Here is a 26,627-nt window from a genome sequence, read left to right as displayed (position 1 = left end):
CAGTAAGGGCACTCAGAATACACCAAGTCCAGTAGAGAGCTGGGTCACAAACCAAGTTTGGTAACAGCTGAGCAGGAAGGCACCAAATCATGAGGAGGATCAAGGTCAGGGACTAGCAGAGGATGGTAATGTGCAGGCAGCAAGGTACTTGGCCAAGAGTCCAGGCCAAGGTTGGTAACAAAGGAAGGTAGAAAACATAGACATCGACAAAGAATTATCCAGGAGCAGGTCAGACAAACACCAGGTCAGAGGAATGCCAGCTCATTATCAAGGGAAAGCAGGTTTAAGATCAGAGATAACAGTAACTGAAGCTGAAAGATCATATAGCAATGATCCCATGTAGTGACCAGGGGCGGACTGACCATTTGGAAACTCGGGCACTGCCCGAGGGCCCCGGGTTAGTAGGGGGCCCCATGAGATGCCCCTGGTACCTTTTTCGTAGGCTTTTTTGAGTTTGGGCAAGGACACAGAGGCCCCATGATCCCCTATTGCCCCATGAGTTGTCAGTCCTCCCCTGGTAGTGACCAAGATTAAAGTGGAGTTCCAGTCGTTTTTGTGTTTATTAACTGTCAGCAGCTACAAAAACTATAGCTGCTGACATTAAATAAACACACACTTACCTGTCCCGGGGTCCTGCGGTGTACTCACACGTGCAGTCCCTTCTCTCCTTCTGTCCTCCACGGTGCTGGCATCTCTACTGTGGGCACCAGGCTATGACAGCTTGCGGCTTCACAGCTTGGTGCCCACTGCGCATGCGCGAGTTGTGCCACGCCTCCTGATTGGTCTGGCAGTCTGGGGGGACCTGTGAAAATTCCCAGGAAACTGCGGGAGCAAGTAGGGGCTGAACTTCCGGCTCACTTTGCCACGGTGAACTAAGCCAGGGGTGGGAGCGGGTACCTGTCAAAACCAGGTAACCGCTCCCCCCAAAAGGTACCAAATATGGCAGTGGAAGGGGAGAGGAGGCAAACAAGCCTTCCACTTTTGCGTGGAACTCCGCTTTAACCACCTCCCGTCTGGCCGGACAGTGGCAGTGCAGGGGTGGGTGGCCTTTTATAAACGGCCTCCCTGCCCCCTGCTTGTGCACGCTCCCTGGGACACAGTGGAACACCGATCGTTGTACGGGACCTCTGTGCAAGGTCCCGATCATGTGATCACTGATTGGTCAATCAGTGTTCACATGCAGAGTAGTAAGCAAGATGTCATTTCTGTCATCATTGCTTACTACGTGTGAAATCTGTGAATGATCACAGAGGTCACATGGTACAAGGCTATTCACAACAGCCTTGTACCATGTGACAAGCTGTGACCAATCACAACTCACACAGTAGTTCTCAATGGCTGCAAGAATGCAGCCAGAGAGAAGGAGAAATGATTGCTTCTACAGCCTTTATGAGTGTAAAAGCAATCAGTGTAAAAAAAAAAAATCTTCATCATCCCCCACAAGCAGTACAGTGTCACCATGGTGACACTGTACTGCTAGGGTGACAATATGTAAAAAAAAAAAACAAATAATTATATAAAAAAATAAAATAAAAATGTAAAAAAAAGTTTAAAAATTATAATTTTTGGTTATAAACTAATTTGAGTTTTTTTTTTACTAAAAAAGATAGCGGAATACATTTTGTCCAAGATTTATGATGAAATATTATTTATTTGCAAACTTTTATAAGAAAAACCTTTTTTTGTGAAAATTTTTGGACTTTTTCATTTAAATAGCAAAAAAATTAAAATCCCAGTGGTGAATAAATACCACCAAAATAAAGCTTTATCTGTCTCAAAAAAATGCAAAAAAATTATTATGGGTACAGTGTTGCATGACTGCGCAATTGTCATTCAAAGTGTAATAGCGCTGAAAGCTGAAAATTGGCCTGGGCAGGAAGGGGTTAAAAGTGTCCGGACTTGAAGTGGTTAAATAGCCCACTAGGCGCCAGTATCTTGGGTGGATATGTTCATGTGTCCACGCTATTGTATGGCTGTTCCTATGAGTGTATGTATTCCCATTTGCGCACTAGCCTTGTGGCTGCCACAGCCTTTCACAAGGTGTTCCTGGCAGCAGCTTATGAGGTAGGGCAACCATGAAACAAAGTTACAGAATTAATTTTCAATTGGGAAGCATTTAGGAAGAAAGATTTAGATATAGCAAGAAACATTTACCATATGCATTCATTTGTATCTGTATTGCAGGCACGCTGATGCTGACCAAGCTGTTAATTTTATCTACAACAAATACCGAACTGCATTTGGCTGTAAAATATAATTTAACCAATATAAATCTGCAATAACTATAGAACATTGTTAGGCATGCTTGACTCTCCAGCTTTTCTAAACATCTGGCCCATTAAAAGTTTTCAGCATGCACGTCCATACAAATGTTTTGCAATAAAGCATACATTAAAATGTGAAAGTATACTGAAACTTTCCAGCTCAGAAAATCGATGTTGACAATAGTGATGGATTTAACCACTAGCCTACCGGGCACTTATACCCCCTTCCTGCCCAGGCCAATTTCCTGCTTTCAGTGCTGTCACACTTTGAATGACAATTGCGCGGTCATGCAACACTGTACCCATATGAAATTTTTATCATTGTTTGAGACAGATAGAGCTTTATTTTGGTGGTATTTAATCACCTCTGGGATTTTTATTTTTTCTTAAACAAACCAAAAACCACTGAAAATTTTGAAAAAAAAAAAAGTTTTTTCTTAGTTTTTGTTATACAATTTTGTAAATATGTGATTTTTCTCCTTCACTGATGTGCGCTAATGAGGCTGCAGTGATGGGCACTGATAGGCTGCACTGATGGACACTGATAGGTGGCACTGATGGGCACTGATGGGGAGGCACTGGTAGGTTACACTGATGGGCGTTGACAGGCATCACTGATAGGCACTGAAAGGCAGCACTGATACATGACACTGATATATGGCACTGATATATGGCACTGATAGGCGACACTGACTGGCACTGATAGGCGACACTGACTGGCACTTATAGGCGGCACTGACTGGCACTGATGCGCACTGATAGGCAACACTGACTGGCACTGATAGGCAGCACTGATTGGCAGCACTGATAGGTGGCACTGATTGGCATTGATAGATGGCACTGACTGACACTGATGGGTGACATTGAAAGGCAGCTCAGATAGGCACTGATATGTGGCATTGATGTGCACTGGTAGGCACTGATATGTGGCATTGAAGTGGCACTGATGGGCACTGGCATGTGGCACTGATGAGCACTGACAGGTTGGCACTTCTGGGGCCACACTGATCATCAGGGCACACTGATCATCAGTGCCCTGATGATCAGTGTACATGTCCCCTCCGCGGAAAGCCAATTACCGGCTCTCCTCTCCTCTCGAGCTGTCAGCGTGACAGCTCGAGAGGAGAGAAATGACGATAACCGTCATTTCCGTGATTGGACACAGCTGATCACATGACCGAGCCGACATCTTCAGCTCATTCCGTGATCCGCTGTGTCCGAGGGACACAGAGCACTGGCGATCGGCCGCGCATGCGCATGCGCAGTGAGAATGGTAGGACGTTATATGACTTCCTATCAGAACGAGAGAACCACCTTGCGCCCATCATTGTACTATAGGACGGGCGGAAGGTGGTTAATAGGCTACCGTGTAACTCTTTAGAAATGCTTATATAGCTCTAATACTTATTACAAATCATCCAATGTACTCGCAAGGCATTTTGATAATAAGTCATTTCAACGTATAGTAAAACCTTGCAGATTTTAATATGAACCCTCATCCAGGCTTGCCTAGTAGTGTAAGGAGCTTTTGTTTGGGATAGATACTCACACACCACTGCCTCGGACAACAATGAAAAAGAGGGCACAACCAAATAATAACTTTTAAAGGCTAAAAATAGTCAAAGTGTATGTAAGGCCAACATTTTTTTTGTTTGTTTTAGATAGAGGCTTCAACCCTTCCTACTCTATCAACTGATTTTAGCTGCCTGTGTTCAGCTGGGGAGATTTCCCTTCAGTTTCTGTCCTGGAAAGGAACAGGAAATCTCTCAAAAGTAAATAAAATTCCCATCTTACGGAGTTGTCAAAGGAGCAGCTTTCTTCATTGCAGGATTTTTTTTCATCTATTTCTTTGACGACAACTCTGAGGCAGTAGTAACCCGGGACAAAGAAAGTCCACACTCTTGCTCACCAGTGAGTGTGCGCTCCTTACCAGAGCCTCTTCCCCTGACGATGTCTGTGTAGGAGAAATGCGCTGGATGGGGCCAGATACGTGACGTCATTGCGCATGGCGTATGCGGATGTGGGGGCGCCAGCTCTGATATATGCTGCATTGTTGGTCTCCTTTTCAAATGCAATTTTAGTAAATTTTACATTTTATTGAGAATAGTACATTATAGAATTTACTTCTTTTCATATCTTTACCTTCACTGAGATTGAAATTGAGGACCATTGACCAATTAGAGTGGTGGAGTCTAAGTTAGCTGGGGTGCAGCAAGGTGCATATTGGTCTCTGTATTGGGATCTGACATTCCGGTACAGAGTGCACACTCGCCAGTGAGCAAGAGTCTTGAGCACACTTTGGTTAGCTCAGTGCTGGCAAGAGATGTCTGCATTTATTTGAAGAATTGATTTCAGTATTGGGGCTGTTTGCACCTATTTGTTGCATTGAGCACTTTGCACTTTACTATCACTTTGTTTATTCACTTTTTATTAAGATTATGTTTGCATTAATACACTGATGTATATGGATTTTTTTTAAAGGAGTAGCGCATCTTATTTTATACCAGTTAAGTTGCAGAATATGCATTCAGGTTGTTTTATTTGTGCTGCAGCTATTTTACTACTTATTTTTAAATTTATGTACACTTTAAAGCTGAACTCCAGGCAAAAAACGTTTAATTTAAAGTATCTACTGTCAAAATATAAAATCATTTAATCATTTCCACGTTGTGAATAAGAACTTGAAGAGCCGGGTACTCATCCTCCCAAATATTCATCTATATAAGATATGATTAAGGCTTATTGCCGAAATGCGTAAGTCATTTTATTGTACAACTTACTCACTCTAATAAGGATGAATATTCGAGAAGACGAGTAGTCACCTCTTCGAGTTGGCAGGACACCCAGACCAGAGCACCAACAGACTACCTCTGAGGGGAATGTACCTGGGCGTAGAATCTTTCTTTTTATGGCATTTCCACATTGTATTTCAATTACTTCTAGCCTACTCCTATTAATCTGAAGGATTTTGAAGTATGTATACTTACTTCGTGAAGATCCCCATGAATGTACTTTTTGAATTCTGTGTATTCACTTTGTCCGGAGAGAACTTACAGTCCCTCAACTGAAGAAAATCCCACCAGAATCATAACACAATTTCATTCCAAATACAAATGGATAGAAAATATTTTCAAGAAAAATTGGGGAATCTTGTTAGAGGACCCTGTTCTGAAACACACATTACCTCCCCAGCCTAAGTTCACTGATCGTAAGGCTCATAATATAAAAAGCCAGGTAGCTCCAAGCAAGTTGCAAAATCCAGCACCTGCTGGCCCCACACTAACCAGATTTTTCTCCAACTTATCTGGAATGTATATATGCAATAAGAAAAACCCCTAACATGTGCTTTTGTCCCTAATGGTCTCAAGTGCTTTGAGAGCAACTGTAAAAATCATCCCATTTCCCATCTCTTTACGTGTTCTACAGATTTTGTTATTTACACCCTCAGATGCCCCTGTGGTCTGCTTTATATTGGTAGGACCATCAGAACCCTAAGACGAGATTTGGAGAACACAAGAGAGCCATCGAACAAGGAGATAAAAATAAAAATAACATTACAGTGTACCCAGGCACTTTCTACAAGTAAATTCCAAATCCACATTGGGACTAGGTCTGGATCATAGAGCAGGTCTCTAATACCTTCCCCAAAGCCGAAAGGTATAAAAAATTGTGTGAACAGGAGACATATTGGATCTTCTTGTTGAATACCCTAACACCAGCAGGTCTCAACAAAGAGATAGTAACCAGTACTATCATTTAGTTCCATTGTTTTGCCAGTTACATTATATTTAAGCTATACAGTATATAGCCTTTTATAATATTTATACTATTATCATTCATATTGTCATTTCTTTCCCTCCTTCATCTATCAATATACGTGAATAGTGAATTGCAAACTCTTTTTGGAATGCAATTCACATTATGATCTTTATTCTATGGGCTAGAATTCCCCCTTATGTTTTTTGTTTTTTTTTTTCTTTCTTTTTTCATTCGTTTTGATTGTTTATGATCTGTTTTTTCTAGTTCTATCTAAATTAAGTCAAATTTTCTTTGTAATGCTAATAATATTATCTATTTTCATTTTATTTTTGTTTTATTTTTAGATTTAGAGTTCCCCTTGTATGTCTTTTTAAGATTGTTCACATAGTGTTTATTTATTCAGTCAGTTCTGCCTGAATTTGAGCCATATCCGGCCATACTTAACTATCAATCGTATTCGCAGTGCAGCTACAGTGACTGTGGGAGGAAGACACAGTCTGCCTGGACATAAGCTGCATTCTGAGAGAGTCTAGCTCTATTCCACCTGTCCTGCAAAGCAGTTTTAAAAGAGACATCCCATCCATCCATTCATCCACCCGCTGTCCATTGAGGCTTGCCAACGAATAAGGACTGATGATATACCCATTTACTCTCACACCAGCAGCATAAAGAGATAGAAACCAGTACTATCATTTAGTTCCATTGTTTTGCCAGTTACATTATATTTAAGCTATACAGTATATACAGTATATAGCCTTTTATAATAATTATACTATTATCATATATATTGTCATTTCTTTCCCTCCTTCATCTCTCCATATACATCAATAGTGAATTGCAAACTCTTCTTGGAATGCAATTCACATTATGATCTTCATTCTATGGGCTAGGGTTCCCCTTTATGTTGTTTTGTTTTTTCATTTGTTTTGATCGTTTATATAGTGTCTGTTTATTCTAGTTCTGTTTAAATTGAGTCAAATTTTCTTTGTAATGCTAATAATGTTATCTATTTTCATTTTATTTTGTGAGTGTATTTTAACCCTTTCCTTTACTTGTTTTTAATTAAATTGACATACTTAGATGGCAGCGCCTTCTGTTTGTTTATTGTTTTAGTGCACAGAGATAGTCCATACCCTGTTAGAGGAGCTACAGCCATTTTAGAAGTACATGCAATACATCTGGACCTACACACAGAGACTACAGCTTCTTGCTTTGGACTTTATCACTCTCCAGTTGCGCTATTGAGTTTTTTTTTTACTTTTTTGTCCTGTGAGTAGGCACTGCTGTGTCACACATTTCACAGAGCCTGCCTTCTGAACTATAGAGGTGCTGAGAGGAGGAGTTTCAGGAGGCAGAGTCAGAACAGGAGTTTCTACTTACAAGCAGCAAGGTATCATGGGATATGTAGTCCTTAGAAATTGAAAGTAAACAACAAAGAAATGCAAAGTATGCAGGGAATCCAGGAAGTGGTGGAAAGAGATGGCCAGCAGACAGGCAGAACTCATGACACAGAAGGAGATTTTTCAAGTATGTTTGTGTTGGATTGTCACAAATAACTATTGTTTGTGTTGCTATTTCAGTGCCAATGTTACAATATGAAAGCATTTGTTGTGGCTATAGAGTTCCTTTAACCGCTTCCCGTCCACCCTATAGCAGTAATACTGCTGCAGGGCGGAACGTGTGCGCAAAATCACGTATATATACGTGATTTTGCACTTCTGGGTAGGGTGCATGAGTAAGCCCTACCCGCGCTGCTATTTGAGGCCTTAGCTGTCAACCACCGGGTCCCGGACGGTGATTACTCACTAGCACCCGGTGATCAAGGAGCATTACCGATGGAGGGAGAGAACACTAAGTAAACAATACAGTTCTCTCCTCTGTCAGCTCCTGCACACTGCTATGCATGGCTTTGCATAGCAGAGCCATGCAAAGCAGTGTGCTTACAGTGAAGCACACACACCACACAATAAAACACACACAGTTAACCCTTTCGATCACCCCACTTGCACAATTGGTGGCTGACTAAATACTTTTTTGCCACACCGTATATATACCGCCATTTTTAAACACTATAACTTTCATGTAAACCAATTAGTTTACATGTATTGGGATTTTTTTATTAACAAAGACATGTAGCAGAATACATTTTGGCTTAAATTTATGATGAAATTAGATTTTTTAATTTTTTTACTGGACATGTTTTATAGCAAAAAGTCAAAAGTATTGTTTTTTTTCTTAAAATTGTCGGTCTTTTTTTTTTTTGTAGCGCAAAAAATAAAAACCACACAGGCAATCAAATACCACTGAAAGAAAACTCTATTTGTGCTATTTATGTAAATTTCATTTGGGTGCAGCTATCGTTACATGACCGCACAATTGTCAGTTAAAGTAACACAGCGCATTAATGCAAAAAATGGCCTGTTCAGGAAGCGGGGTAAATCCTCTGGAGGGCAAGTGGTTAAATATATTCTTTGATAACCACAAATGATTTTTGAGCATCAAAGGCATTTGCAAGCCCAGTTATTATCCTTGTAAAAGCAGCAGTGACATCATGGGCATGTAGTAGGACAGCATGTTTACATGTTTTAACCTCTGGACCCCGGTGATGGGTGATGCCCAATGGCCCACAGGAATCCATAAAATGGGGTTTTCAGTTTTTTACTCTTGGGATGGTCCTCCATTGGTTCGTTCCCATATATAAGCCCCTAAATGCAACCCAGCCTAGCTTGACCAGGATCCTGTTGCTTATCTGAACCTGCACCAGCAGCTAGGGATCCCTCATCCCTGAAGTGTGCAGGAAAGTTCCAGGGAAAATTGCTGTTAGTCAGGAATAAAGCAATGTCCAGACTGATGCATATCTTTTATGTTGCTTTACAAAACAGTTCAGATAAATAGGGTCCTGCACATTCAGCCACTCCACAGGTAGTGGCACAACAGCTTGGTAACATAACATAAACAAATTCTTTAGAGAGAGATTGGGTCTGCTAAGAGAGACCTGTGTAAAAATGAACATAAGAGGGTGCACTGACATTATCCAACAGCATTTATTAAAATCATCACAAGATATACTTACAAACATATGAATAATATCGAGCCATTTGTCCATAGCCCAGTAGTCCTAGATTCAACATTGAAGGGTTTGGCTCTGATGAAGAATGTGATGCCTTCAAATCGCGTCAGTCAGTTGGGATCCCAGTGAGGTCGCCCTGTATTCTGGAGACTGTAGAGTTTAGGACTATTGGGCTATGGTCGAGCAACTCGATAGGTGATTTTATTTCATTTATTTGGAAGTATAACTCATGATGATTTCTAATCAATGCTGTGCGCCCTCTTTGATCATTTTTATAGAGGCTTCAGGATATCCCCAGTCCTAGAGGGCATCAAGGCTTGAAGTGATTACCCCTGTGACATGGAGTACAATCTATACCTATACCACACTTATGCACAGGAGATATCTGTTACTGTTGTGAGAGAGACCTGTGCCCTGGCCTACTGAAATAAAGTCCAGTCATCCCCAAGCATGGGTCATGCCCTTAGTCTTATCTCCTACAGAAGAGGGATAAGTCTCCAAACTTCTTCCTAGAAGGGGAAGCATCCATGAATCACATATTTCCTGGCTACAGGCTAGTTCTTCCCATAGATTAGACTGGTCAGGCTCCACCCTCCTAGCCTATCCCCTACAATGGCCCAATCTGGGACAAATCATCAGCTTGGCAGATCAACTTGCACATATCTATTTGGCACCACTCTCCAATAGGAATGTCTAACATTTCTATAGAATATAGTCAATGTTACCTTTCTTAGCAAAAAGAAAGTCAACACCATCTCACAAATGCTGTTTAGTATATAAGCTGCCAGAGCTGCCAGAGTCCCCTCCTATGCCCCGTTCCACCCCACAGCTACCATAATCTGATGGTATTACGCAGCCTCTCTTCATCCCAGTTATATATGATTTTTGAAGAAATAACAGTCATTGCAGCATTACTTACATAACAAGAATAGATAATTGGATTTTAAGCACAAATCCATCCTAATCGTGTTTTCATTCCATCAGTAAGCTGGACAAGCTTGCAAGGTTTTTAATTAGAGAAGTGGGTAATTTACTATACATCATGTTTAGTTGTGTGAGATCAGCATATAGACTTCAGAAATGTGTGTAGTATGGCACTTTCATTGCAGATATAGTCTAGTAATACAGTTCTGTGAAACCAAGATAAGGGAACTGGGCCACACAATCAATACATCATTTTATGGAATGCAGATAACATCATAGAGGAAATGGTTGCGAAGCAGGCCTCTATCAATTAAAATTTTTCCCATAATAGTAAATATGTTTCTGTTAAAGCCAAACTCTAGCAAAAAAATACTTAATAATTGTGCACAGAGGTAGGGGTGTTAGAACCCCTATCAGTTTTTTTTTTATTTCTAATAAAGCTAAAAGATGGGACTAAATAAAAAAGTAAATAATCACAGAAAACAAACCATATACCTTATGTACAAGACTTCACTGTTTAACTGTCTTTGAAGTTCAATATAAAGATTTATGTGTAACTCTACCCAAAAGGAAATGAAAATCCAGTATTATCCAACACATTTAGAAAAAGCAGTGTGCTTTCTCATCCAGAACCAACCAGCCCGGAAGACCATGCCTATGGGCTGGTATCCCCATAGCAAAGGAGTGGTGAGCATGAAACTCCTATGCCATGTTGATACCAGCCCATTAAGGGTACTTTGAGAAGGGTTCCTCAGAAAACAAAGGTTCTCCTCCCAAAGTAGCATTGTCCAATAGTGTTGTCAAGAGTGCAGAGCTTATTGAACCATCTACCTGTACTCTACTTGATAAAAGGGTTTAGGGGTCTTTCAGTTAAATCAGTAATATAATAAATATTTGTAGTTAATATTTACCTTCCAGGGTACAGCGATATGAGAAGATGTCTTACAATGTCTATCCAGTTCAGAAGAAGGTGTAGCAGGACCTCCCCTTCCTCATTGTTCAACCCTTGTTTGAGGAATAAGTAAATGACAATTCTTATCATGTCATTGTGCCCAGAGAACTTTGGGGAAGGAGTTCCATCAACATCATTGCCCAACACTGGATTAATACCAAATGAGTGGCTTAACTTACTCATATGCATGGCATACTGGTTGGGGCTTCAAGGGACTGCTAAAAGCAGTTCACCAAAAATGGGATTACCACCTACTTGTAGGTAAGTACATAGCCCACCGCTTGCGAACAGCACCGCTGATAAGGGGGTACCACCAGTCCTTCTGTCTGGGCCCAGGCCAGCAGGGGGGCCCAGACAGCTGGATGAATCTGATATGGGCAGGGAGGGTGATCAACATGGCGGGGAGGGCAGTTACTGGAACCGATCCCCTGTATGGCTCTCTCTGCAGCAAGTGAAAGCTGGCTTCTTCTCCTCTCCCTCCTGCTTGCTTTTAGCTGCTGCAGAAAGAGCCATACAGGGGATCAGATTCAGTAATTGCTCCCCCTGATGCACCCATCACCCTCCATGTGCACCTAACATTTCCTACTGCTGCTCAAGCCCCCTTGTGTGCCCCCCCCCCCACCTCTGCAGTGATGACAGCTTCCTTCCTTTCCTCCCAGCCGGTAGCTGCAAGCACACAATAGATCCTTGAGGATAGAGAGTGGGGGAAGAGTCTGATAAATACGTCACATTTACCAGCCCCTTCCTTTCCCGAATGAACACAATAAGTGATCAGTAATGATCACTCACTTTGTTCATATATAACTGAAGCATAGTAAACTACATTTAGGGAGGGGGCCGTCAAGTGGGCTGTATGGGGCCCTGTGGTTTCTAACAGCAGCCCTGCTTGCGGACACCCTCTTCTGGGTACCAGGGGTGCCAAATAGCACTGGGAACTGATGCTTTAGGAGTAACATTCTTCCTTTTTTTGGGGAAACTCTTCTCAAAGCACCCTCTTTCCAATACTGAAGGACATGAAGGTTGGTATCAACATTGCAAGGGGCTGCAGGGAAGCTGCACTAGAAAATGCAATGGTTTGTCAACTTGAGCCGGGTAAATTCAGTAAAAAATAGTATGAGGGAATGTCAGGTGAATGTCCAGGGATTAGATTACCATTCTCATAGCGTGAATGTTAAAATAAAGATCTTTTCCTTTTGAAGAGCAGATGTTGCTGAATATCATGGAATCTATGTAGATTTCAGTAGGTGAATCTTGGGCAAATTTCCACCAAAATGACTTGATTTATAGGGAGCATGTTCACCAAAGAATTTTGGATGAATTGCACATTGAATTAATGATGAATATACCCCAAAGTAAAAACCTGGGTGCATGATATGACCTACAGAGGCTTGTGACTCCTTTCAGCAGTCTCTTTACCCTTTTCATTATTGAGTTGGGCACCAAGGGTATGTAGGAATACTCCAAGTGTCTTGATCAGAACACAATCCATCAGACGGTGGTGTTTCGATAATTTTCAGTGTATTAGGAAGCAATTGTCCAATAAAAGGTAGCAACATCACACAACTCAGTGTGATTTGAATACAATATCCCATGCATTGGAGACATGCCCTTGCAGATCGCACCCTGCTGAGGACGGCAGCCTGGACTCCGGCACTGTCAGACAACAGTACTAACCAATTAGCATCTCTAAACTTTTCTATAATATATTCTGTTACTGAATAAATGTATTGCAAGCAGAATTTTTATTTAGCTATAAAAGGCTATGCATGAAATTGTTAGTTTCATGCATTGTTAGCCTTTCATGAAGCTTATTACAGGCGCAGAATGTCAATTGCTTATTGACAGAAACCTCATGTATATGTAATCCAATTTGTAGATTCACCAGCACAGCAATTTACAAGATTACAATGCATGTATGATACCAAACATAAGTATGAGAGCAAACATATTTACAATAGGGAGGCCAGGAACAAGTCTGTATAGAACAACCGTGTCATTGTCACTTGCCTACATGATCAGCTTAAAGTGACAGCTCTGAGTCTGCTGGGGCTGCTTACATCACATCCAAGATGGCGCATCCAGCAACAGTCTCAGGGTTTTTAGATGTCTACACAAAATAAGGCTTTTTGCAGGTAGATAACATGCACCAACTATGTTAAATATACATTTAAAGGTCTATGTACAGTATAATACATTTTCCATACAGATGTCTTTAGCAGATCAAATGATCACCGTATAATCTGTAATATGAGTATCTCCTATGATCATCAGCTCCATCCAGTGGCCATAATGTGGTATGGGATTGAGAATGAGATAAGCACAGTGACTAAGTGGTTAGTACTTCCGCCTAGCAACTTTAGGCTCATTGGTTTGAATCCCAACCACAGCACTACCTGCCTGGAGTTTGCTTGGTCTTCTTGTGCCTGTGTGGGTTTCCTCCCACACTCCAAAGACATTTTGGTAGGTCAGTTGGATCCTGTCTTAATTAGACCTAGTATGTGTATGTATGAATGTGAATTAGAGACCTAAGATTGTAAACTCCTTCAGGGCAGGGACTGATATGAATGCAAAATATACACTATATTGCCAAAAGTATTGGGACACCTGCCTTTACATGCACATGATCTTTAATGGCATCCGTAGGGTTCAATATTGAGTTGGCCCACCCTTTGAAGCTCTAACAGCTTCAACTCTTCTGGGAAGGCTGTCCACAAGGTTTAGGAGTGTGTCTATGGGAATGTTTGACCATTCTTCCAGAAGCACATTTGTGAGGTCAGGCACTGAGGTCAGACGAGAAGGCCTGACTCGCAGTCTCCGCTTAAATTCATCCGAAAGATGTTCTGTGGTGTTGAGGTCAGGACTCTGTGCAGGCCAGTCAAGTTCCTCCACCCCAAACTCGCTCATCCATGTCTTTATGGACCTTGCTTTGTGCACTGGTATGCAGTCATGTTGGAACAGGAAGGAGCCATCCCCAAACTGTACCCACAAAGTTGGGAGCATGAAATTGTCCAAAATGTCTTAGTATGCTGATGTCTTAAGAGTACCCTTCATTGGAACTAAGGGGCCAAGCCAGGGGCGGACTGACAACTCATGGGGCCCCTGGGCAATAGGGGATCATGGGGCCCCTGTGTCCTTGCCCAAACTCAAAAAAGCCTATGAAAAAGGTACCAGGGGCATCTCACGGGGCCCCCTACTGACCCCGGGCCCTCGGGCAGTGCCCGAGTTTCCAAATGGTCAGTCTGCCCCTGGGCCAAGCCCAACCCCTGAAAAACAACCCCACACCATAATCCCTCCTCCACCAAACTTTATACAGTACTTGGCACAATGCAGTCAGGCAAGTACCATTCTTCTGGTAACCGCCAAACCCAGACAAGTCCATTGGATTGTCAGATAGAGAAGCATGATTTGTCACTCCAGAGAACACGTCTCCATTGCTCTAGAGTCCAGTGGCAGCGTGCTTTACACCACTGCATCCAACACTTTTCATTGCACTTGGTGATGTAAGGCTTGGATGCAGCTGCTCGGCCATATAAACTCATTCCATGAAGCTCTCTATGCACTGTTGTACTAATCTGAAGGCAACGAGAAGTTTGTAGGTCTTTAGCTACTGACTCTGCAGACAGTTGGCAACTTCTGCGCACTGTGTGCTTCAGCATGCGCTGACCCCGCTCTGTCATTTTATGTGGCCTACCACTTTGTGGCTGAGTTGCTCTTGTTCCCAGTTGCTTCCATTTATTATAATCCCACTAACAATTGACCGTTGAATATTTAGTAAGGAAATTTCACGGATGGACTTATTGCACAGGTGGCAACCTATCACGGTACCACGCTTGAATTCACTGAGCTACTGAAAGCGACCCATTCTTTCACAAATGTTTGTAGAAGCAGTCTGCATGACTAGGTGCTTGATTTTATACACCTCTGGCCATGGAAGTGATTAGAACACCTGAATCCAATGATTTGGAGGGGGGTCCCAATACTTTTGGTAATGTAGTGTATACGTGAAAAGATGTGTAAATTTATAATGCTATATAAGTACCTATAATAAAAATAAAAACTACATACAATACAGTGATAATTGCCTGTGCAAATGCTTACAGAGGTTGCAAACTGCTACATATACCCAGTGAAGTGATTAGCCTCTGGTGATACAAAGAGATTAAATAATACATATGTTGTACCTGTTTATCTGTAGCACTCTCTCTTGTGCAGCCTTCTAAAGAACACATTTTACATAGCATTTCTGATTGTCAGAAGGCAGAAGGGGTAGGGAGATCTGATGTCTCACACTGCACAGCATAGAGAGGAGAAGCAAGTGTAATCTGAGACCTGAGTGGAGGGAATAGAGTTACCCCCTACAAAGATCATATACATGAACAGCCAAGGCTCTCAATCACAGGCTGTGTGATGGAGTCCCCCTTGCTGTCCCCCTGGACCCTTAGAGTAGGTATCATCTGTCAGGGTGACTCATGTAGATGCTGAGGAATGAGAGAGGAGACAGAAATTACAGTCTGTGCTTTAGATTGTAGCAAGTGCACACCAGAGAAGGATATACTTTGTTCATTTTTCCTGTCAGAAGTTTACAACCACTTTAGGACATCTACACAGCAAAGTTTTTATACCTAGTCCCCATAACCATATGGGAAAATGATGATTGAAATGAATGGTCTGGTGACAGGGTCTCTTCAGCTAGACAAGGGCATTACCTTGGTTTTTTTGTAATTTTGCCACCCTCTTTTACCCTACTGAAGTCAGACGTTGTGTACACTACAGCTGCACTTCATCACAGCACTGTATATGTAAAACATTACAGAGATGACGCAGTGTGGAATTGTGTTAGGATGACACTTAGACACTCTTCTTAATGTGTTTGAATACAATTTACTGTATCCAGGCTCTCTAGGTCACAACTCTGCTGTATATTCGGTGTGACAGGCTTTGAGCATTAGAACCTCCTGAGAGGCCATAGATCCTTTACTGTCACCCAGCAGGTCTGCTCTCTGTCTCCCATCTGCTGTGTTATTGTCAGTGAGGTCATCTACACTGCTTGCTGCACTATATATTCTGCTCCCATTCATGCTGTTCATGTACTCCTTTTTTAGGTAAAAGGAGAAAATATGTTGGTCCCTATTGATATGTTCTTTTTTAAAAAGTTTCATGGCAGGTGCAAAAGACTTAAAGTATCATTAAATCCACAGCAGTTTTTAGCTTAACATATTGAGCGTAATAAAATACACATTCCTCAGTAAACTATTTGTTAAAATTCTTACCAGCGCACTTCACTTGCAATTTGCGACATTCAATTCTACTGGCTCCTCAATACTGCTTTCCTGAACTTCCAGTCTGCACAGGAAAGCGTTCACAGTGGACAGTGCAGTCTCCAGTCGGTCTGTTAGCTTGGAGAAGGAGGAGGAAGGAGGAGTGTGTTGCCACCTAGGCTAAATGGCTGTGTGTTTCTATTGATGCACACAATGTAGTGAGACGCAACTCTAGTCCCTGCATGCAAGGGTGGCTCCAAAGGTTGCTACAAGAGAAAGGAGCCACCCTGAAACAGGAAACCTGAGGCAATAGTTATGACACCAACTTAAACTGGAATATAGGCAAGGATTAAAAGGTAAAGAAGCGGCATACTCAGTAAATGATTAAATTAGCTGCTGAAAGTGCTTAAAACACTGAGGGTTTAATGTCACTTTAAGTGCTTTCTGAGTCACTGACCTGGTGTAGATCGGGAGTTCTGGCTTTAGTTACTACATGCTTGTTCCTGGTCTGAATATGTGTTTAAGGCTAGGTTCACACGTCTGCATGTTGCGACTGATGCATTTTTCAGGTGCATTTTATATTTTGAACATGTGTTTTTGATATTTTTGTGTTTTTGCATAGGGAAGTATTGACTTTGATGTGACTTTGATGTGACTTTGCATGAGTGCAGCTTTGATGTGACTTTGGATGGGTGCAAGTTTGGATGGATGCAACTTGGATGTGATTTTGATGTGACTTCGGATGGGTGTGACATGGATGCCACTTTGATGCTGCTTGAGTGCCAGGGAGTGTAAAGTCGTAACAAACTTTCACTACATGAACAGAACTGTCATACTTTCCTATTAGCAAGCAAAAAAAGGTCACATCAAAGTTGCACCTATACAAAGCCACACCAATGTGGCATCAAAGTCAACACTTTCCCATTGGCAAAAAAAAAAAAAATAAAAAATCACAAAACACATCAAAAGTGCACCACATCCTTTTTTGGCACATGCCTATTAAAGTCTATTGAACCAAAAGTGCACCGTGTTGCATTTATAAAAGTCACTGACCCTATCCAAAAAACGCAGCGGCTGAAAAATGCATAGATGTGAACATGTCCCATAGGAAACCATGTTACATGAACTGTAGCGCGTTTCTGCAACATGCACTAAAAACGCATAGGTGTGACCTAAGGAGTGTAAGGCCTCTTACACAAACACACACAGTAAATACATTTTCTTAAACAAAATGAACCCTATCTTTCCCTGATTCCCGTTTCCCAGCAATGCTAGCCCTTTTTTTAATTTTTTATTTATTTTTGATTCAAGTTATACTTTGTAGGCTTGCTGGCTTGCTGGCTGTTTGCGGTACGTCTCAATTCGTTTGAATCATACGGCCAACGAACACGACGGGGGGATCATTTTTAACACAGGTGTTAAGCAACTGCAGCTTGTGAATACCCCCTGGCCACTGCATTTGCAGCTCAAGGGGGGGGGGGCAGTTGGGGGCAGTAAAAATGCTGATCAACCACATGTATTAAAACCCCCAACCGTAAGACTAACCAAGTTCTACAGGTAGTTTTTAATCAGTCCTGGAGTTCAGCTTTACGTTGACATGTTCTGAAGTGTCATTGTCATTTACAGCAGAGGATATCCTGTTCTCTCCTGCCTGCTGGATAGCTGTAGAAGCCGAATGTTTATTATAATTCGATGTATGATGTTCTAGGCTTCTATACATAGACGTGTTCAAATAACAGATACATTTTGTTCTATCAGGAATGTTTAAAAGTAAGAGTGGAACAGATAAGGAGCACCAGTTGAAGCCATCACGAAGGAGCATGCCATGCTTAGCCCAAAGTCAAACCCATCCTCAGCATCTGAACAAGCAGTCTTCTGTGCAGAGCCGGCTCCAGCCTCAGCCAGTCAGTGAGGGATCCTCGGCCATCGATCTGGAGCAACAGAGAGGTGAGAGAGTCCTATTGATTTCCCTGCTATGATTCAAGGTCAAGCATGCTTACAGCCTAAGGCTAGTGCAGACAATTACCACAGAGATATGCACCCATTCTAGATTATCTGCACTGAGCATAGATAGTTTAATTAGGAAATTACAATTAAAAGGTAATTCTACCATTTGCAAAGAAATAAAAATGCACCCATATTGAATAATTAAAAACAAAATGCACTTAAAGAATGCTAGCCCAACATTTCATATTTCTGATATGTGCCTGTATATGTACTAGTGTTCAAAAGTATCCTGTTCTCTTTGTATTGCTTCCTTTGTGTGACACACCTGGTGTTAGTACTCTCCTGTTTCAAACTGACCACACTAGGAATGGAATCACATCCATCCCAACATGGTCAGTTTTCTAGTCGTGCTGGGAGAAAAGCCTGTCTGTCCTCCAATGATCAGACTTGTGCTGACATGCCCCTTGCACAGTCATTGAGCAGTGTACTGCTGTTTCTCCACCCCTAGTTCTCTAAGCCCCTTATGCATCTGAGAACAGAAATCATGTGGTAACATAGAAAAATTAAAAAGAAAGGTATTTATATCTATACACAAATGGTTTGCCTTTCATTTCTATTTTAAACTGAATGGGTTGTTTTACAAGGTATTTGTTCACATATACTGTGTGTGGGCGGGGCTTAAGCACCCTAGTGGGGGGACACTAAGATCTACACTCACTAATTGCCTAGGTTCTAGGCAGGAGTTTGTGGTCATGCAAAACAGCATTAAAGCACAACTCCAGACTTAGAAGTGTGCCACAATGAACACAGTTAACCCTCTAGCAATCCGAGGCTAACTTACTGTACTGTTAACACCAGGGTCGGACTGACCATTCGAGCACTCGGGCACTGCCCGAGGGCCCGGGGTCAGTGAGGGGCCCCATGAAATGCCCCTGGTACCTTTTTATAGGCTTTTTTGGGTGTGCTTCGAGTGTGGGCAAGGACACGGGCCCCATGATCCCCTATTGCCCGGGGGCCCCATGAGTTGTCAGTCCGCCCCTGGTTAACACTAAACACTCTAGACACTACAAGACCCTACACCTCTCACCTGTGACTTCCAGGCTAAGTCCTACGTACTCTGTACCACAGGTCCGATTCCAAATGTGAGGAACTGGCTGCTAGTGAAGGGAACAACACCGCTTCACTACAGGAGTAACCATCACACTATGCCAGTCACTGGTTCCCTGGCTGGTTGGCTATCTTAGGCAATAATACATGAAATTAATCCGAGGCTAACTGACTATACTGTAACACTAAGCACTCTAGACTAAACACTCTAGGCAGTACTAGGCTCTACACCTCTCACCTGTGAAGTCCGGGCTAAGTCCTAGGTACTCTGTGCCACAGGTCTGATTCCAAAACCTGAGGAACCGGCTGTTAGTGAAGGGGACAAAAACAACACTTCTTCACTACCAGAATAAACATCACCCTATGCCATTCACCGGTTCCCTGGCTGGTTGACTACTTTAAGCAATAATACATCCACGTTTGTCCCTAGCAATGGCAATATGCCTACACTAGACAGAAAGCTACATGCTGGACTAAAATGTACGCTATCTCCTCTAACCTATGGTCCCCATGTAACAAGCCCTGTTCTTTAGCTACAGTGGGGATCGAAAGTTTGGGCACCCCAGCTAAAAATTTGTATTAATGTGCATAAAGAAGCCAAGGAAAGATGGAAAAATCTCCAAAAGGCATCAAATTACAGATTAGACATTCTTATAATATGTCAACAAAAGTTAGATTTTATTTCCATCATTTACACTTTCAAAATAACAGAAAACAAAAAAATGGCGTCTGCAAAAGTTTGGGCACCCTGCAGAATTTATAGCATGCACTGCCCCCTTTGCAAAGCTGAGACCTGCCAGTGTCATGGATTGTTCTCAATCATCATCTGGGAAGACCAGGTGATGTCAATCTCAAAGGTTTTAAATGCCCAGACTCATTTGACCTTGCCCCAACAATCAGCACCATGGGTTCTTCTAAGCAGTTGTCTAGAAAACTGAAACTGAAAATAGTTGACGCTCACAAAGCTGGAGAAGGCTATAAGAAGATAGCAAAGCGTTTTCAGATGTCAATATCCTCTGTTCGGAATGTAATTAAGAAATGGCAGTCATCAGGAACAGTGGAAGTTAAAGCAAGATCTGGAAGACCAAGAAAAATATCAGACAGAACAGCTCGCAGGATTGTGAGAAAAACAATTCAAAACCCACGTTTGACTGCACGATCCCTCCAGAAAGATCTGGCAGACACTGGAGTTGTGGTACACTATTCCACTATAAAGAGATACTTGTACAAATATGGTGTTCATGGAAGAGTCATCAGAAGAAAACCTCTTCTACGTCCTCACCACAAAAATCATCGTTTGAACTTTGCAAATGAACATATAGACAAGCCTGATGCATTTTGGAAACAAGTTCTGTGGACCGATGAGGTTAAAATTGAACTTTTTGGCCGGAATGCGCAAAGGTACGTTTGGAGAAGAAGGGGCACAGAATTTAATGAAAAGAACCTCTGTCCAACTGTTAAGCATGGGGTTGGATCAATCATGCTTTGGGGTTGTGTTGCAGCCAGTGGCACAGGGAACATCTCACGAGTAGAAGGAAAAATGGATTCAATAAAATTTCAGCAAATTTTGGATGGTAACTTGATGCGATCTGTGAAAAAGCTGAAGTTAAAGAGAGGATGGCTTCTACAAATGGATAATGATCCTAAACACACCTCGAAATCCACGGGGGATTACATCAAGAGGCGTAAACTGAAGGTTTTGCCATGGCCTTTACAATCTCCTGACCTCAACATAATTGAAAATCTACGGATAGACCTTAAAAGAGCAGTGCGTGACAGACAGCCCAGAGATCTCAAAGAACTGGAAGACCTTTGTAAGGAAGAATGGGCAAAGATACCTCAAACAAGAATTGAAAGACTCTTGGCTGGCTACAAAAAGCGTTTACAAGCTGTGATACTTGCCAAAGGGGGCAGTACAAGATATTAACTCTGCAGGGTGCCCAAACTTTTGCAGATGCCATTTTTTTGTTTTCGGTTATTTTGAAAGTGTAAATGATGGAAATAAAATCTAACTTTTGTTGACATATTATAGGAATGTCTAATCTGTAATTTGATGCCTTTTGGAGATTTTTCCATCTTTCCGTGGCTTCTTTATGCACATTAATACAAATTTTTAGCTGGGGTGCCCAAACTTTCGATCCCCACTGTACTCCATGCAATACACCCCTTCAAAGAGGTACTTCAGACCAGGCATTAAATGGTTAATAGTAACTTTACTAAAGAAAAGCAAACTTACATAAACAGTTCTTGTGGAGCAACTTCTCACATGAATTCTTGTACAAAGGTGCATTAGTGCCCATAAGGTAATCATACCTGAAAATCAGAAGCCTTGCCCTGCCAGCTAGTCTGGATTCCCTTGTTGACAACCTCATATTTACATATGAAGGGATGGATGCTGCTCAACCAACCCCAGGAGTCCAATGTTGAGTAATGGCCTCAGCCGCCGTTCTGGTCATACTCTCTGATGTGTTTCACTCCGCCCACTGGGCAGGCTCAGTCTACCTCTATGACCAAGCCATAGTGGGCGAAATGCATCAGGGGGCATGGTCAGAACACAGCGGCTGAGGCCATTCCTCAGCATTGGACTCCTTCACTTGTATTGGCTGACACTGGAATCGCTCGGACCCATGCTCACCTCTTCTTATTTGCCAGTGGGGTGATCCTTTTCCTTCCATCCATAGCTTGAAGTAGCATCATAAAGTATACTTTTCTCATTGTTACGTAGTTAATCTGGTGGAAAAAAATACACAAGTCCAACCAATTCAACCTACAGAAAAGAAATGAAAAGAAAACCCAACACACATATATATATATATATATATATATATATATATATAAAAACTCCATATACACTATCCAATACCCACAGTTGATCCAGAGGAAGGCAAGAAAAACCCCAATAAAGTATGATCCAATTTGCTCTGGGGGGGGGAGGTTCTTTCCTGATCCCCCAAGAAGCAGTCGTATATACCCTGGATCAATCTTACCCATAAGTATTAGCATCCAGTTATATTATGTGCATTTAGGAAACAATCCAGGCCTTTTTTAAAACAATCAGATTTGGACTACACTCAGAACTGCGTCTGCCTTTTGACCATGGGTTTGACCCTGACTACTCTTTGAACACTGTCTGCCCTCAACCCAGACCAGGGGCGGACTGACAACTCATGGGGCCCCCAGGCAATAGGGGATCATGGGGCCCCTGTGTACTTGCTCAAACTCAAAAAAGCCTATGAAAAAGGTACCAGGGGCATCTCACGGGCCCCCTACTGACCCCGGGCCCTCGTGCAGTGCCTGAGTTTCCAAATGGTCAGTCCACCCCTGACCCAGACTGTTACTGGACCACTCTGCCTGTCTGCCAACTGCATGTATCTGTTCACTGTGCTCAGTTCATGCTTGCCCTGGCATGGTAGCCAGGCACTATAGCATTCTGCATAAGACCTGGGGGCAACCGAGTACCTTTAGGCTTGCTTGCCTTATGGAAAAGGGGGCTGATACAGGTGCAGAATGCAGAAACCAGCAATAGTGCCTGACCACCAACGCTAGGGGTAGTCCTGACAGCTGCCAGTAGCCATAATTTCACATTAATTGCTGCTCCATATTACAAAATCTTTGTAGCCTGATTTTTTTTTTTAAGTGGTTGAACCAAAACTGATCAAATATTTCAGAAGTTTGTTCCCCCCTAATTTTGCATTTAGGGAAATTAGTGCACTGTAGAAAAATAAGGAAAAGGAGTCATTTGATACTACTTTATGTTGAGTTACACCTTTAATTAACAATAAAGTTGACTCTCAAGTATAACAACACCTTGTGAGGTTTAAATGCACAGTTGGAAAATAAGCATAATGCTGAGATCTCTCCGAAGAGCTATGACACAAATGTAAGCTGTGTCGATTGCTATGGATACGTCAAGGTATGAATTCTTCCCAGCTGACATCAATGGTGAAGATGTTCTTAGACTCTGCTCTTCACCTGGAGTATGAAACTGTCTTGGACCTACAAAGATGCAAGTGCCTTATGTTGTGTCATAGCTATATGTTCTAATCTTAAGCTGACAAATTATAGATACATCTACATCCAACAATCAGCGTTGGGTTATTATTTATTACCAGCAATCTTCCTTCACATGATCCATTAAGAAACAGAGGGTAAGTCATTGATGGGTAACATTTTCTTCACATTTGGATTTAAAAGAAATTTTATTTAAAAAGCCTTGGTTGCTAGTTGAAAACACTTTTCTGAACAAAGCCTCCCAGTAGACAAAAACATAAATATTTTACCTGTTTTGGTGCCCGCTTTTTTTTATTGTTTTCTCTCATTTAAAGAACTGTAATCTTCTGCAACTGTCACACTGGTAATTGGGTGTAGGTTCCTTTAATTGGAGGCTCCTTCAGTATGCTGCTAGGAAGCACAGTATGCCCAATATTACTGTTTTCCTAGGTAGTATTTAGGTCCTAGTGGGAGGGGTTTGATGGGTTGGGGAGTGGAATAGACCTCATATGAGGATGGAAAGACAAGGGTTTTTTTGTGTGAACACCATCTGCACCATCATGTAAGCTATACAACGATGAATGTTTCCTACTTTGGGGGAAATCAAGGGGCTGCTCTCTACTGGAGATGGGATGCAGAAGGAGACACTCATGTAGCTTGCTAGAGTCCCTGGGCTTTTTGGTGGCTGCCAAATGCTCTTCTGCTGGTATCTATAACCTGCATTGTGAAGGTTGTTTAGACTGTAAAAGAAGGATGTGTTGAAAAATTGTTTGTTTTGTTAAAGAATAGGATCACCTTGCTGGATTTCTATCAATGTTTAACCATCTTCTGATTTGGACATGATTGGTATTGAGAACATTATCTGGGCACAAGAGTCTACAACTCAGACACGGAATGGTGGTGTAGATTAGTATGGCTTTGTCATGTTAGAGGCTCCCCATGTCCCTGTAGGGCAGTGTTTCTCAACTCCAGTCCTCATGGACCCCCAACAGGTCATGTTTTCAGGATTTCCATTATTTTGCACAGGTGATTTGATCAGTTTCACTGCCTTAGTAATTACCACAGCTGTTTCATCTGAGGGAAATCCTGAAAACATGACCTGTTGGGGGTCCATGAGGACTGGAGTTGAGAAACACTGCTGTAGGGTAATTGCATGGGATGCAAATTGAGTACCCACTGTGACAGCCCTGAGCATATGGAATACTTTATTATCATTAGTTTTGGACAGGAAGAGCTCCAACTAGACTGTCCGGGAGGCCAAAGTTTGAGCTCCTACTTAGAGGCTAAAAGTAAGAGAAGATTTCTGAGTTGGGTGCCTTAGTTCTTAAGCCCTGTGGTCAAGTATTCAGGGAATATGATTTTGGATTGCCCTGGAGTCCTGAGTTTGTGGTAGCAATTTTGTTTAGCCCTGAACTGAAATATGAAGGCGCATTAAATAATAAGAGGAATTCATAAAAACAGAAGCAGTCAGAATCTGGAGCAGCTGTGTATGTAAACCAATCAGCTTCTACTTTTCATTGTCAAAGCCTAACTGAACAAGCTGACGATAGACGATTGGCTGCCATGCACAGCAGCTTCAGATTCTGGCTATTCCAGTATTGATGAATTCCGCCATAGATCAATTTTATAAATGTTGGTTCACATTGAGCCCATCCTATACACTGTGTGTCAGATTCATAAGGGGACACAGCTCAAATAATAAAAAATAAAATTTAAAATTATAATATATAAGTCCAAAAAAAGTCCCAAATTAAAGTCCAGTGTCCCAAAAAATGTGATAAAATTAAAAAAATAAAACAATTTCATACATTTTCCAGCATGCTCACATCATCAGTGGTGAATCATTTCCCCCACACTCACCAGATAAAGTGGATTCTCAAGCTGATAAGGCTTTGAGAATGAAAACAGGCTTAGAGGTTGAGTGTAGTTTCCTCAGATGTTTATCCCTTTATCGATTTCTTACTGAATCTCCTTCCAAAAATAATTCCACATAGGGCGATATAAAATATAAAAGAAAATGCTGATAGTGTAATACTGTATCAAGCTCAGAAGAAAAAACTTTTTTAAAAAAACTTTTTTAAAAGACCTTCATTGCAGGTAGATTTATAAGCAACTTAAATGGACAAAAAACTTTATTTTTTATTATTTGTGCTGTGTCACCTTATGAGTTTTGTTTGATGTTTTGTAATTTTTTGAACAGCAGCATTTATTTTGATTGATTGTTATTTCTTTGGCGCAAGGTTTCAATTTATTAACTGTGTGTCAGATGCCTGGTCATTTACTGCAGTTTTCAGTTCTATCTGTTCACCCCTATATACTAGTTTGTCCTCTAGAGATGTAGGAGCCAGTAAATGTAACCACAGCACACAGTCGGAAGTGTGCAGTTCTGATAAAAAGCTGCATATCAACCGTGCCATTTTTTTTCTTTTCCTCAAAAAATTGTAACCACTTTTGCAGCGCCTGCAATGTACTGCTGATGGACAGCCCGTACAGACACAGCAATGTACTGGTATGTTACTGCTTGCTTCCTAGTTTAGGGCGCGCCTCCCCACAGCACCCGCTGTGATTGTACACCAATGATTCGTGGCTGGGACCTGCTGATCGGCTGTGTACAATCACAGCCCAGAGCCCTGTGTTGACAATCAGCACAGGGCTCTATACAATCTCTCTGAGATCTATAAGTAAAAGCAGCACATAATGCACACATTACATATGGTTAGACACACATTTAACGCCTTGATCATCCTAGATGTTAACCCCTTCCCAGCCAGTGTCACTAGTACAGTGACAGTGTACAGTATTATCACTATATTAACCTCCCTGGCGGTATTCCCGAGTGTGGCTCGGGGTTAATTATCAGTGCCAAAAGCGGTAACCCGAGGGATTACCCTGCAGCGTTGCTCTGGGATTCCCTCGATCACTTACCTTGTCCTGCGCTCCTGCGATGTGTCCCCGGCAGCGTCCCCGGCCATCTCTTCCGGCCGATGCCGACATCCGTCTTCCGGTCCCTGCGAGCGTCGGGATCTACAGGACGTTTGGGGGACGGAACCTGTGGAAAATTTAAACATTTTAAAAAGTGACATTCACTAATACACTAAAATCACATAGTAAAACATTACTGTATCAAACCATTTCACATACATTTTGTCCCGAGTGCTTTGTCCTGTGCCCTGCCTGCATTTTTACTGTTCTTTCTGCCTGGAAACTGAGAAACGTCCATGGCGTCCAAAAAGCGTCCCTTTAGGTCAAAAGTGGTTTTAGACCAGCTAGAGAACAGCGATAGTAAATTAGAACCACTTGCAGAATTGAGTGATAATGATTCGTGGGGAAATTTTTCATCAGACACTGAAAACGAT

At 41.9% G+C, this 26,627-nt stretch overlaps 1 protein-coding gene across 1 annotated transcript in view; it reads left to right on the top strand.

Moving 5' to 3' along the window:
- The window catches only part of ANO3 (anoctamin 3), a 475,402-nt gene that overhangs the window by 135,951 nt on the left and 312,824 nt on the right, over nt 1-26,627 (top strand). Inside the window, exon 2 of the mRNA XM_089654966.1 lies at nt 17,986-18,174. Coding sequence (XP_089511092.1) covers nt 17,986-18,174 — 189 coding nt within the window. The remainder of the gene's footprint in view (nt 1-17,985; nt 18,175-26,627) is intronic.

The sequence above is a fragment of the Staurois parvus genome, unplaced genomic scaffold (assembly GCF_062004578.1).
Source record: "Staurois parvus isolate SC_StPar_1 unplaced genomic scaffold, SC_StPar_1.0 ptg000818l, whole genome shotgun sequence".
Taxonomy (NCBI): domain Eukaryota; kingdom Metazoa; phylum Chordata; class Amphibia; order Anura; family Ranidae; genus Staurois; species Staurois parvus.
This window is presented reverse-complemented; position numbering and strand designations above follow the sequence as displayed.